Source organism: Eptatretus burgeri, chromosome 5, assembly GCF_056783735.1.
Source record: "Eptatretus burgeri isolate ZD-2024b chromosome 5, Ebu_testis_v1, whole genome shotgun sequence".
Classification (NCBI taxonomy): Eukaryota; Metazoa; Chordata; class Myxini; order Myxiniformes; family Myxinidae; genus Eptatretus; species Eptatretus burgeri.
The window spans coordinates 100,496,490-100,509,633 of NC_140965.1; the positions used below are offsets into that span (position 1 = coordinate 100,496,490).

At 41.8% G+C, this 13,144-nt stretch overlaps 1 protein-coding gene across 20 annotated transcripts in view; it reads left to right on the top strand.

Annotated features, from left to right (window-relative positions):
- Positions 1-13,144, top strand: part of LOC147027055 (uncharacterized) — a 138,559-nt gene that overhangs the window by 37,890 nt on the left and 87,525 nt on the right. For 9 of the 20 annotated variants that reach the window (XM_085883168.1, XM_085883165.1, XM_085883178.1 and 6 more), the window contains 8 exons: positions 1,800-1,832; positions 2,560-2,586; positions 3,063-3,089; positions 4,716-4,742; positions 5,729-5,755; positions 10,436-10,507; positions 11,731-11,856; positions 12,305-12,331. In XM_085883168.1, the coding sequence (XP_085739294.1) occupies positions 1,800-1,832; positions 2,560-2,586; positions 3,063-3,089; positions 4,716-4,742; positions 5,729-5,755; positions 10,436-10,507; positions 11,731-11,856; positions 12,305-12,331 (366 nt within the window). Of the gene's footprint in view, positions 1-1,799; positions 1,833-2,559; positions 2,587-3,062; positions 3,090-3,197; positions 4,403-4,715; positions 4,743-5,728; positions 5,756-9,796; positions 9,854-10,435; positions 10,508-11,730; positions 11,857-12,304; positions 12,332-13,144 lie in introns of those variants that run through there. The other 11 variants (XM_085883179.1, XM_085883169.1, XM_085883174.1 and 8 more) reach the window with 5 other exon arrangements.

Here is a 13,144-nt window from a genome sequence, read left to right on the forward strand (position 1 = left end):
CGCGTGTGTGTGTGTATGTGTGTGTTTGAAATGCATTGATGTGACTGTAACATCTCCTCTCTAACACTACCCTGTTTGTTTGGTTGTGCATGCATTTTATTAAACCTCTTTCATGGTTAAAATGCAGAATCTCCTTCTTACATTGAGCCAGACTCCTTATAGCTGGACTTGCAGTTTAATATATCATGGTGGTGTGGATGTACTGCTACTGAGAGATGTGTGAATCTGGATAGAGGTTTTCCTCCATCGGCCCAGTCGTAGAAGCTTGATTTTATACACCTGCCAGCAATGGGTGTGGCTGAAATAGCCGAATCCACTAATTGGAAGGGGTGTCCGCATACTTTTGGCCATGTAGTGTACCATTGGTATCATGTGATGACACCTCACACTCGTGATTGGTAAGCCACATACTGCTGTCCCGTCACAACTCACAGCAAAACCTCACAGTGATAAGCCTCACAATATTCTCCTTTAGAAATGTGAGCACTTTAAGCTACCGCAGGCACTTGATGCAATGAGTTCCCAGTTGGACATCCAAGATAATACTGCCACAAACCTTTCTCTGACATCCTAGATAATGTATTTCAGACAGATTAATTGGAGCAGATGCTGGAAAAATCGCTGTCTTCTTCATTCAGCTGACTGTTAAGCCATTGTTGGGGAGCGATAGGCCATTGCGGATTCACACTCCCTCTAAGCTGTCTAGCCTGGGTTCAAATCCTGACCCAACTATAAACTGCCATCCCAGTGTTTCGCAGGCAGTGTGATTCATCAATGTGTGTGCTGTCTCTCGGATGGACGTCAAACTGGGCATCCCGTTTGCCGGCATTAGTTGGTGAACGTTAAAGGCCCCAGGATATCCTTCACGAAGAGTATGCGAGCTATCGCCGACACACTGAACAAATCACAAAACTCTTCCTCTAACCTGGAGGAGGCACTGCATGAGCAGCACAGCTGCATCCCCAGCTAATAACAACACCTGTAGCCACGTGCTGTATACAAAAGAAGAAGGTCATTGACGTGTTTTTGTCCTGTGCCGATCATGAGACTGGCGTCATTGTTACTGTCGGCAGAGAGTGATGAAACAATTGCCTTGAAACCTCCTGTTCCTTTGTACCCATTGTGTTTTTGTTGGTTTCTTCTTTGATATCCCTTAAACTCGGTTTGTTTTCTTCATGTGCTACAGTTTTTATTACTTCTTAGCAGGCCTCGAGTTGAGTCGCAATGGTCACAATCTCGAGGGTCGTATCTGGTTGAGTCTAAAGTCGGATTTGTTTTCTGTGCTCACGTCAACCTCAGAATGATGTCATCCTCTCTCACAGGTTCTTCTCTCATGTCAATCTGTCCCCCCCCCCATATTTACTTCCACTTGTTTTCCAATGGAGACTTTATTTAAAGTGTACAATTAAGTTTCCAACGACTCGTAAATTGACTCGATCGAGATCAGATTGAAAGACTCGAGTCAAAAGGGTTAAGTCCGAGTCCTGTTTGAGTCTTCAATCTCCTGTGTCTCCAGTCAAGTTGTGAGTCGTAAAAAAATCATGTCATGTCTGCCTCGAGTCTGTCTTCAGCTCAAGTGCTCCAAACCCGGATCTCAATTTACACCTTTCGGCCGATTCCTCGTGGCGTTTTTTTCTTGTCTTCTTCAACGTCCTCCTGGTTAAGTGAACACAAATATTCTCTCCAATCTCATATCGCTTATATTTAGGGTTCATTTGACAGTTGATATAATGTGTTTACATGACACAAGGCTGAACATCCTTACCGGAGATGTCTTCACATATTTGTTATCCTCTTAGAAGACCGCCTGGTTGGTCAGATGGGGTCAACAGGTGTGAATTTTCGGATGATTTTTATTTTTACGATATTTTTACATTTATAACACATGCTCTGTGTGAAATAATGTACAAACAATAAACTAGCAATGAGAGATTGAGCTTTTATCCCAGTTAATGATTCTGGAGTGGGAACTTGAAGTTGTTCAAAGGTATAATCCTATGAGGGACTGGGGGAGAGAGATTCCCTTCGAGGCACCTGCAAATGGGAGAACATTTGATTGAGTTGGAGACAACACTGAAACCACTATGACAGGCCCAATGAAACAAAATTTCTCAGCAGATGGCGAGGCCAGAAACTCTAAGCCTCAGCTTGTCACTTGGGGTTTACTGGAAGCCTCGGGCCGAGCAAGTTGTCAACTTTCCCGTTGCTAGTTTAGCCTTTCTGCCTTAGTTAGCTGACTTGTGCATTACTCCAATACTCACCCTGCTTGCCTTGTTCTTACATGCACTTTGACATTTCTTTCATGCATCCATTCCCCACTCCTCTTTTTCTTTTTGACTTTCCCATTGTTGTGTTGCCCATCTCGGAAAACATATTCTTGTGTGCAAAAGTTTTTGACATGTAAATATGATTGGATACCAACAATGTTCACACTCTCCCCCTCTCTCTTTTCTTCCCCCTCCCCCACTCCCTCCTTGCCTCTCTCATTCTCATTCCCTGTATTTTACTTTTTGGATACATTTTTAAATTACTTTTTCCTCTTTTGTTTTCCTTCTTCAGGGGCCGATTGGGCTCGATGGAAGACCGGTAGGTGAACCAACTACCATATACTCACTGTTGCTAAATGACAAACACAATTTGATTGTTCTTGCATTGGTCATCTTATTAGTCCCCTACCAGTTTCACCAGAGGGGACTATAGGTTTGTTGTCTGTGTGTCTGGTCTGTCTGTCCATCCATCCAACTGTCCATCCCACCTGTAGTTTTCCAGACTATTTTCCCATCCCCTTTAACATATTCAACTGAAAACTTGGTATATGGCTTTATTATGATAAGTTTCAGAACAAGTTCGAGTTTCAGGACGTTTTGTCAATTTTTCACAGAGTTATGCCCTTTTTGGACTGAGAAAATATCACATCGGTAGTAGGGGACATGTATTGCAAAGCAATTCTCACTCTTTTATATTTGTAATCTGACTATCTTTGTCATTGTTTTTAACCTTGATCACTTTCTTCTGGTTGACTGTATGGATGCATTTTTCTTGTTTGATATTCTTTTTCCCAGGCTCCTCCCGGTCGCAAAGGTGACAAGGTGAGTGTTCTATTTCTGCGTTATCATTACCCTCCGCCACCAAAAGTGGACAGAAGTTAGTAATGTATTCACTCCTGTTTGCTTATCTGTTTGTCTGTCTGTGAGCAAGATATCTCAACAAGTTATGTTGGATGGATTCAGACGTAGCTTGGTGGACAAGTTGTGTGTGTGTGACGAGGGCGAATTGATTATATTTTGGTGAAGATCCGGATACAACAAAAAATTTCTAATTTTCGAAGTGATTCTTCACCATTGAGAGAATGGGCCAAACCGATATATAGCATTATATTTCAAAAAGTTTGGATGGATTATGACAAAACTTGGTGGATGAGTTGGGTAGGTGGCAAGAACAAATAGATTAGATTTAGGTGATTTTGGATGCATATCTGGCCTATCATAGGGATAGAAAACGTAAACTGTTCAGCCTGGCGGAGGTATGCGCTCTACCGAGTGCCGTTGTAGTTCCTCCTTTAATCATAACACATGAGAGGTAGTGTAAGAAGAAATCTGAAGAGCATTTGATCAATGAAGACCAAAGATACAAGCAGTTTGGTGGTTACTTCTGTTAAAACTAGTTATTTTGCAGTCACTCACGTCAGTTTGATACCATCATTCATTCATTTGTGATGATGCAGCATGTTTTGTCTCCTCGAGTAAAATCCTTCGCCTAAGCAAGAGTAATGACATCATGTAGACTCTAAGTGCTCTCATCAAATCCTCCGTCCCCCTTTTCCTGGCCAGTGTATGCATTTTGACAATGACGATGTGTGGCTTTCAGCACCCTCGATACCATATAGTTGAGGATTAACACTCCTGAGATACAACCGCGTATTCGAAACTCGATTAGCACAACATTATCCAATCAAAATGGGATCGTAAACAAAGACAAACACTGTTATTTTAGTTTTCAGATATGTGGCTCAACGTGGGTAGTTTGTTTACAGCGGGCTGTGCTCGAGTGTGAGATTTCATCACTTCTGAAGCAGGAAGACAAAGCAGTCGGGAGTTTTGTCTGTGAATGAAAAGTGGTGTGAAATAGAGAAATGAAGGCGACGTGAAAAAATAAGCAGTTGGATCAGAATTAATTTTGGTGAGAGAGTGCTGTGCTCCTTGGAGGTCGTGGGCACACAGTTAAAGAGAGAGGGAAGGGCATGGTGTAAGTTCTGAGGATTGTGGACGAAGGGTTGGGCCTTAGGTCTGTGTATTTTTAATGAAAATTCCGGAAGGTTTGTCTGACAGCTGACGAAAGAAAGTGTGAGGAGAGAGAGCTACCTTGTCTTTGAAAGGCATCTTTGTTGAGGGAAATGAAGAATGTAAGTGGAGGCAGATGTGGCTCGTGTGTAGACATGCTGAGAATGGTGTGCGAATGGCAAGCGGCTTCGTCATTTTTATTTTTGTCGATTTCTGCCAATCAATGCCATGTACAGTATGTCTACCCTTCTTCCTATCTATTCTTCATCATCCCCAAACTATCCTTCGTCATCTCTGATGGTTGTTTTAAGCTTTGGCAATTCCACATGAGCAAACGTAACTTTGGGTTTCAAAAGAAATGTACAGTCCATGATATCACGTGAGCGTTACATTGAAATCTCCTTCCTATTTACACCTGCATTTCCGTGTCTGCAGGGTTCACCTGGTCCAAAGGGAGATAAGGTGAGTTTTATTTATTTATTTCAGCCATGAGAGGTATCAGCGCACCGTTTACACTTGATAGTGATGATTATTTTTCAGGAATCCATCATGCATACGTTAAACGATAACATCGATTCATAGAATGACAAAAAAAAAGATTAAAGAAAACTTTTCTTTGAAAGAAGAAATAAATAACCTTGGAGTTTAGGTAGACGTAGACCTAGTGTGTCTGTTGGATGGTTAAGAAGAATTGTTGCCTCGTAATTTGTAAAAGAGAAGAAAGCACACGAGCTCAGCTGCAATAGTATCCCCACAAACTTTTATGAGAACATTAAGGAAGAGAAAACAAATATCTGCGTTTATGTCATTGCTTTTAGGAAATCTTGTTTAATGTGGCAAGTGTTCCTTGGCTTGAGAAATGGGTGCACAACACAGCATACTTATACTGTACTGCACTCGAATAATACATGAGTTCCTTTTCAAGGAACATCAATGCAGGAGGACGTTTTTCGGCCCATCAAGCCTGTGCAATAGCTGCCAACCTATAGTTGCTTTTCCGTGCTCTATCCTTTTTAAATGCTGAGAGTCAAGCAAGGAAGCAGCACGTACCATTTTTATAGTCTTTGGTTTAACTCGGCCGGGGTCCGATTCAAACCACCGACCTCCCAGACTCAGAGCAGATACCCTTCCCGTCACACCACCGAATCTGGTCTCAGAGCAGACACCCTTACCGTCACACCACCGAATCTGGTCTCAGAGCAGACACCCTTACCGTCACACCACCGAATCTGGTCTCAGAGCAGACACCCTTACCGTCACACCACCGAATCTGGTCTCAGAGCAGACACCCTTACCATCACACCACCGAATCTGGTGATGAAGTTTGTTAAAGTTTTCTGTTGAATTCTGTGCAAGCCAAGTTTGGGTTCAAAAGAATTGTGAACTGAGTAAGGTAACCTTATGAAGTGAAGCCCATGCTTGGTAACCCGAAGATTGGTGTCTTTCAGGGCGATCAGGGAGACATTGGACCACGGGTGAGTAGCATTCCTGCGACCTGCGGTAACTACAAGAGAATGATGTGTTGGGTGCTTTGCGATGCCTCCTCCTAATCTCACTTCGCTTCGTGCCACGAGCCACACGTCAAAAGCCACACCTCGGCACACCGTTCCGCAACAACATTGGCTCGCATTTCTTTTCCCCGAAATTCTGGCACTGCCACCCCATACTCTGCAAAAGTCCAAACACGCCGGGGGTGTGAGCTAATCCTTCACCTCTCCAAGGCACGAGCCTCATGTAAACAGACATTGCATTCACTCGACCTCTTCCAACAGCAGGCTGACAGGGAGGAGTCTGCATTTGAGGCTATTGTCACTCATCTCTCTCTCTCTCTCTCTCTCTCTCTCTCTCTCTCTCTCTCTCTCTCTCTCTCTCTCTCTCTCTCTCTCTCTCTCTCTCTCTCTCTCTCTCTTCCTCTGTTTGCTGCGATCCTCAATTTGAATGATCCTCATGTGATTCGATGCCGATGGATGTTTGCGGCTTCTGTTCTGTGGAAGGATCAATTTTCTTTTGAGCCAAAGAGCCAACTGAAAGTTGACAATAGTCTACCAATCATCGTGGGAAGCAAAGTGTAAAGCTAACATTTTGGGCATTAGCCCTTTGAAGTAGCAACAAGGAAGGGCTCTGATAAAGGGCTAATGCCCAAAATGTCAGTTTACTTTGCTTCCCATGGCTGTTATCATACCTGTGTCTGCCGATGCAGCCTGACGTTGTGCTTTACAATAAGAAGGAGTTGCTGTTCCTTTTCATTATATGGAACACTTGCTGTACATCTTCGCTATTTAATATTCTTTTTTCCAAATGACCTGCCAATCAACCACATCCATTATCGTATTTAACATTGTCTGTTGTTGGATGTTAAGACCATTAGATTTGTACGAGAGTGGTGGTAGTGGTTCCCATACTCTTGACAGAGCGCTGGAGCATTCACAACAAGTCTTTGATGGTTCCTTGACTAGAATCTATCCTGGAGAGGTGGTGAGTCCATCACTGGGGGTTTGAAATACCCACGATATCCTCAATTTGAATGATCAGACCCAAGCCAGTGCAGACAATGCACACATAATTATTTGGAATTATTCAATTGGATGGCCTGATAAGATGGCCAAGAGGTAAGCACACTCATCTCTAAGCTGTCTCGCCTGGGTTTGAATCCCAACCCAGCTATAAACTGTCAACCCAGTGTTTCACAGGCAGGGTGATTCATAAATGTGTATGCTGTCCCTTGGATGGACGTTAAACTAGTGTCCCATTTGCCAGCATTCATTGTGGTCGTTAAAGACCCCATAGTGTCCTTCATGGAGAGTTGGTGAGAAATCGGTGGCTTCCTGAGCAAATTCCTAATTCCTCTCACCAGCAGAGGGCATCAGCGGCACACAGCCACATCCTCAGCCAATGATGCTACCCCGCAGCCTTGTGCCACACGTGAACGAAGAAGATTCCATTAGATGTTTGTTTAAAGTGCTGTGTAACTGATAAATCATGTGTGTAAACTTAATCTTGGCTCCAAAAATGACATCACATGTCTGATTGCAATGAAAGGTTGACTACTGGGAAACTTTTATTAAATACAGTACTAATCCACCGTTAATGTTGATACAAGCCAAACAACATGGTTTGTGTGAATGAGTCTTCATCGGATTCGAGTGATTTAACCGGGTCATCCATCCAGACCATTTCTCTAATTTTCCAACGGCGTGTCGAGTTCACATCTTAGAGGGTCCAGTGATGACAAATTGCTTGGAACAGGAAGTCCTGGAGATGTTACATTTGGATAGGTTTGGAGACATTGCAATCCATGGAATAGTTTATCATTCATTTGGAGACGTCTTTATTTTTTTTGGCTTGCTGCGCACCATCATTGTCTTCTTGCAAAAAGGTGCAGTTGTTTTTTATGGCATGAAAACGGAACAATAATGAATTGAACAGAATACAACAGAAACATATTGCTGTGTGATTATTAGCTTGCTCATTTTTCCCCCCATTCAATTATGGCAGTACATACCATCAGTTACTTTTGTCGTACAAACCGGGTCTTGCTTAACCTTCTGGAAGATACCACCTCCAAGGATGTTTTGATACTTTATTTTGGTATTTTGGAAGTCCAGGTTGAAACATGACTCCTATTGCATCGACGAAGGCCAAATGTTCCAGGCCTAGAACCCCTCTCGATGACAATTCTCGATTCATGTCTGCACACGGGCCTTGTTCAACTCGCATGGAAAAGTGCTTTCAAGAAGTAATTTCATTTGCAAATCCATCTCCATGTTACTACCAATCACCACTTCCAACATATGACCTTGAATTATTTAATTATATATTTTTATATATGTACTTCATTTGCATTTATTTATTTAAATCTAAAATCTACGCGTCCCATTTTTTTAAAGTGCGGTCAGTAGCTGTGTTTTTGATGAGGACTTGCATCGTTGTTTTAATTTTTGCTTTAAACGGCGATTAATCTTATCGAAACAAAATCATCGAAAACCGAATCTGCTTCTGGTACGGATGGCTCGCTCGCTGATACCTGATACAAAGTCTGAATGCCAAGTTTTTGGCTGCAGTTCCTTGGTGCCAGATACAATGAAGAATGCCAAGAGCAGTTATCTTCAATGATGCAGCTCCTCATAACAACCTGCTGAAAACAATCATTGAAATTCCGTCTGGATTTGAAGTACATTCTGAATGCACATGATGTGCTTAAATAACGAGGACTGTGCCTTTTCTTACAGCCATTCCTGTCTCCTGTCTCAATTTATTGTAATCGGTATGTTTGTAAATGCCATTCATCTTGCCTGCTAGAACATTCAGAAACACAGACACGTGCTCCTAATAAAACAACAATGCAATCGATTTCATGATGTCTGACATAATAGCATTTTAATAGCTTGGAATATCCCTTTTTATTTGCCGCATATATAAAATTCTTAAGACTGGTCTGACAAACCAAAGGAGTATTGAGTAATTTGTTTATAATACGCATTTTAAAACAATTGCCAATCTGCCATATCCTTCGAGACTGCCATGTGCCTCGCCTTCTGCCAACGCTTGGAGGCCTAGCCTTTTCTCGTTGTACAACACAGGCCTTGTGTGAGTGATGGGATTAAATTTCTCTCAATACGAATGCGTTTTGCAGCTACCACCTGGGTACTGTAGACCATGTGTAAAGGAGAGTAGGAAGTCGAGTTCAAATGTGTCAAACTGCCACATTTCTTTGGCAGTTAAATTTCTGACAAGCGTGATCTTTTTCTCTTAAAAGCTTTTACCTTGGCCATTTTTCTCATCCAAATCATAACACGGTTTCAATTGGAGTACTGAGATGATGCAGGGATGCATGGATAGAAACCCGATCGCATGGCCTCACACGCGGGATTCGTCCACCATGTTTGCCTTCTGCTGTCACTAATCTGCCTGTTGAGTGATTCCACTTGTTGCCTACTGACCCTCCCTCCTCCCTCCCTTTTGCCTCCCCCTTCCCTCCCATCAATACCCATACTCCCTCATTTAAACCCCACTTTCTTCATTGATATTCTCTTCATTCACCTTCTTGTCCTGTCATTGACACCTTCATTCCTTCATCAAAACCTCTTTCTCTTTCTCTTTCTCACTCACTCTTTCTTTCTTTCTTTCTCTCTCTCTCTCTCTCTCTCTCTCTCTCTCGCTATCTCTCTCTCTCTCTCGCTCTCTCTCGCTATCTCTCTCTCTCTCTCTCTCTCTCTCTCTCTCTCTCTCTCTCTCTCTCTCTCTCTCTCTCTCTCTCTTTCCATGTTCCTCTTTGCTCATTGCTCTTTGATTTCCTTTCTACCTATTTTCATTCCTTACTGACCTCCATCTGCAATCTTTCTTAAATTCGTGTATTTTTCACTTGGTCATTTCATTTTATTTAATTATATTTATTATTATTTTTTGCAACTTCAAACTCTTGCTCGATCCATACTGGAATCCCATCTGACAACCATAACCTCTCAATCAAACCACTCACTCCCCCCCCCCCCCATTCCTCGGCTCCTGGGTACCAGGGCCTTCCCGGATTACCACCACCTATTGGTTTCCTCGGTAACCAGATTCAGCTAAAGGTTTGTCCACTAATACCGTCGGTCCCTCTCCCACCTTAGCCGTGTCTGGGCCCAGTTTCCCCAGTCGCAAACTCTGACAGGCCCGATTCTAAAATAATATTCACAAATGCAACATAATAATGCACACAGCCAAGGCAGTTGAAATGTTTAATATTTCTGACATCAAACTTAATTCCAGTCGACCAAAAATTCATTCAATGAAAACGTCTCTGGCGTAATCATTTCTGTCAGAATTGCGATTGGCTGAACTGGATTGGACGTTTGAGTAACTTAGTTCACAGCCTCATATGTCAGCCTCCACTTTATTTAGACTTACAGCTTGATGTTTTTTATACAACTGTTATTTCACATCTGTAATAAGGCATGAAATTTGCTGGAAATCAGAGGTATCTGTGACCTTGGATGCTCAAAGATGTCTTCCTGGCACTTCGGCTCATTCTGACAACTTTTACTGCACTGACCTTTCTTTCTGTCTTTGTCTCAATGTTGCTTTTGTTGTCTTTGCTTCCTTGTGTCTGCTGCTTTTTCTTTTTGTCTTTGTTCCTGTCTCTGTGTTTTTTGTCTTTCTCTCTCTCTTTCCAGCTCGTCTTCCCCAGGATAAGCCATGGCTTCCTGGCTGCTGATCAGCACTTTATCAAACGACGGTTCTTCAAGGTGGAACGAACCTAAACCTCAATCTGTTTGACACGAGTGGTTCCTTAATCGACACTAACATATAAAGGCCAAAAATTGATTTCAAAACCATGCTGGAGTCATTAACAAGGGCCTTACTCCCCATATTTCTTTTTCCCCGAGGCGTTAGGCGTCCCAAACTGCTTCGTAAGAAAACAGAAACCAGTGTTGAGGCATTAAATGCATTCCACCTTTTCTCAACGAATGCCTTGCATTCCTATCACTGTCATGTCCTCTTTTATTCCAATTTGGAAACCTGACATTGAAAGGAAGTACATGCACTGCACGTTCTGCATACCTACGGTTGACACTACCACCTTTATCCCACATTTTCATTGGTTCTCAACGACAAGAGATACCTACTTTTTGGATTCCTTAAAAATAATAAAATACATTAATAATATTAAGAGGTATACTTATAATGCGGACATATCCACCTATATAGAATGCTGAAGGCGCTGGATTCCTTGACATTGTACGACGTATACCATCATCTTTATCAAAATTTTCTTCACGAAAAAATTTTGTCTCGTTACTTGCAGTATATTTATATCCATCCCCAAACCTTCACAAATCGGTCTCCTGCCAGCATGGTTAAAGTCTTTGAAATGTACCAGAGGGCCTTGTTAATTCTTGCTGACTTTGTGTGCACTTTGACCTTTTTCAAAATTCATTTGTTTTTCTTCTTCCCCTTTTTATATCGTTTCCTCCTTTCCATATCTGAAGTTTCTGAATTTCCAACTTCATTGCAAAAGCATAAATGCAGCTGAAGTATCACTTTGGTGATTACGCCACCATCTCCGATAGATTGATGATGGATGTATAATCCCGAAAGTGATATCCCAGCTGGACCCAATTTCTGCGGTCATTTTTTTTCTGAACTATCCACTTACTAACTGCTTCCATCATTTTCCAAATCCACTGATGCTTATTATTGTCAGCAATCGAAACATTTCACTGCATTCTGATCATCATGTCAATCATGCAATCATGTCTAATTTATTTATACTCATTTATCATTACATAATTAATCGAATTCATCACTAATTTGGTCATTCATTATGTTATTCATTCATACAGTTCATTCACATATTGCCGTCCTCATCCATTCATCCTTGCATTCCCAACATCTCCTGGAGGTGTGAAAGCAAGTTCCACATTTTAATTTTTTTTGCTGCTCTTCCATTTTTCAAATTATTATTCAGGGTGAACAGGGAAATGCTGGCCCTCCTGGACCTGCAGGACCACCAGGGCCTCAGGGTATTGAGGGACCACCAGGCCCTCAGGGTCCTCTGGGAAAGGACGCTTCCAGAGGCCTTCCGGGGTTACCGGTAGGCCCTGCATCTGTCTGCTTGCTCACTTGTAAACGGGATCAGTATACTGATGCTTTATCTCGATTCGAGATTAAAAAAATGCAGCTTGTACGTCCGTTGACCATTCATGTGGGCCTTCCCTGCAGGAAATCACCAGACTCAAACATGACCCATTCAATCTATGAATGCCATTGTTTCGTATTTGGATCCTACACATTCCCATCCTATGCTAAAGTGCAGGGCCAAACTTACCAGTCCACAGTACCTTTTGCTTATTCATCCTTAACTTCTTCCTCTCTTACAACCCTTCAGAATTGGAATAATTTTATTTTAACAAAATGCCACCTTTTAAAATGAGATATTTCCCCATATTTTGTTTTTATTTGGCTCTAATTTGAGTATCAAACTGTTTGAGTATCTAACTCTCACATATTGATTTTCTCAATGTCATGTTTTCCTCTTTCAGGGTGCCCCAGGAATCAAAGGGTCCAAGGTTGGTCCATATATTCATTGCACTGTTGCTTTCCATAAACTTAATTAACTCTGTTAATTAATTATTATTTTTAAATTCCAATTTAATACAGACTGTCTTGTGTCCACATTTTAGAACAGTTTCTTCTATGTCTCTCGCTGGCGAACCATCATAAATTGACTCTCACAGAGCACGCAGAGGATTTAATTCAACATCAACTAAAAACCAGGAATGCCAATTCTTCTTTCACTTCCTTTTCTTCTGGTTCATCATTATATCATTTGTTGACTTGGAGTTAGTTGTTCCTTTTATTCGGCAGCTTTTCAGGAAGAAATGCCAGAATATGTGTTGCACAAAGGGGCTGAAAATCTCTCTTTCAGAAAAGGCAGTCCATACAATGTCTTGGAGATAAACCTTTTTTATTGTAAAAAGAGAAAAACGCATTGAAACTCCTGGCATTGCTCAATTACAGCAGAAATGAAGAAATACTGACATTGAGAAGGGAAAAACAAGCAGATGGACACGTCAACATAAGTGAAGTGAAAGTTCAGTCGAGAAATTTGACATATGTTGATGATCAGCTAACACCTTAAATGAGTGAGAAGATGCTGAGCAGGATTGGATAGAAGCTGAAAGATGGTGAAATAAAAAGGGAAACAGAGCATTGGAGGTTAGGTGTCACGGTTTCATTCGGCATAAGAAGTGGGTTGGACAATGAACCATGTTCAACGGAACGGAGATGGAGTTGGAGTAGGATGGATTTTTTTGTTGTTGTAGAGGGTCAAGGCTTGTGGAAGAGTTGGAACACAGAATGGATCAGGATGCAACATAACA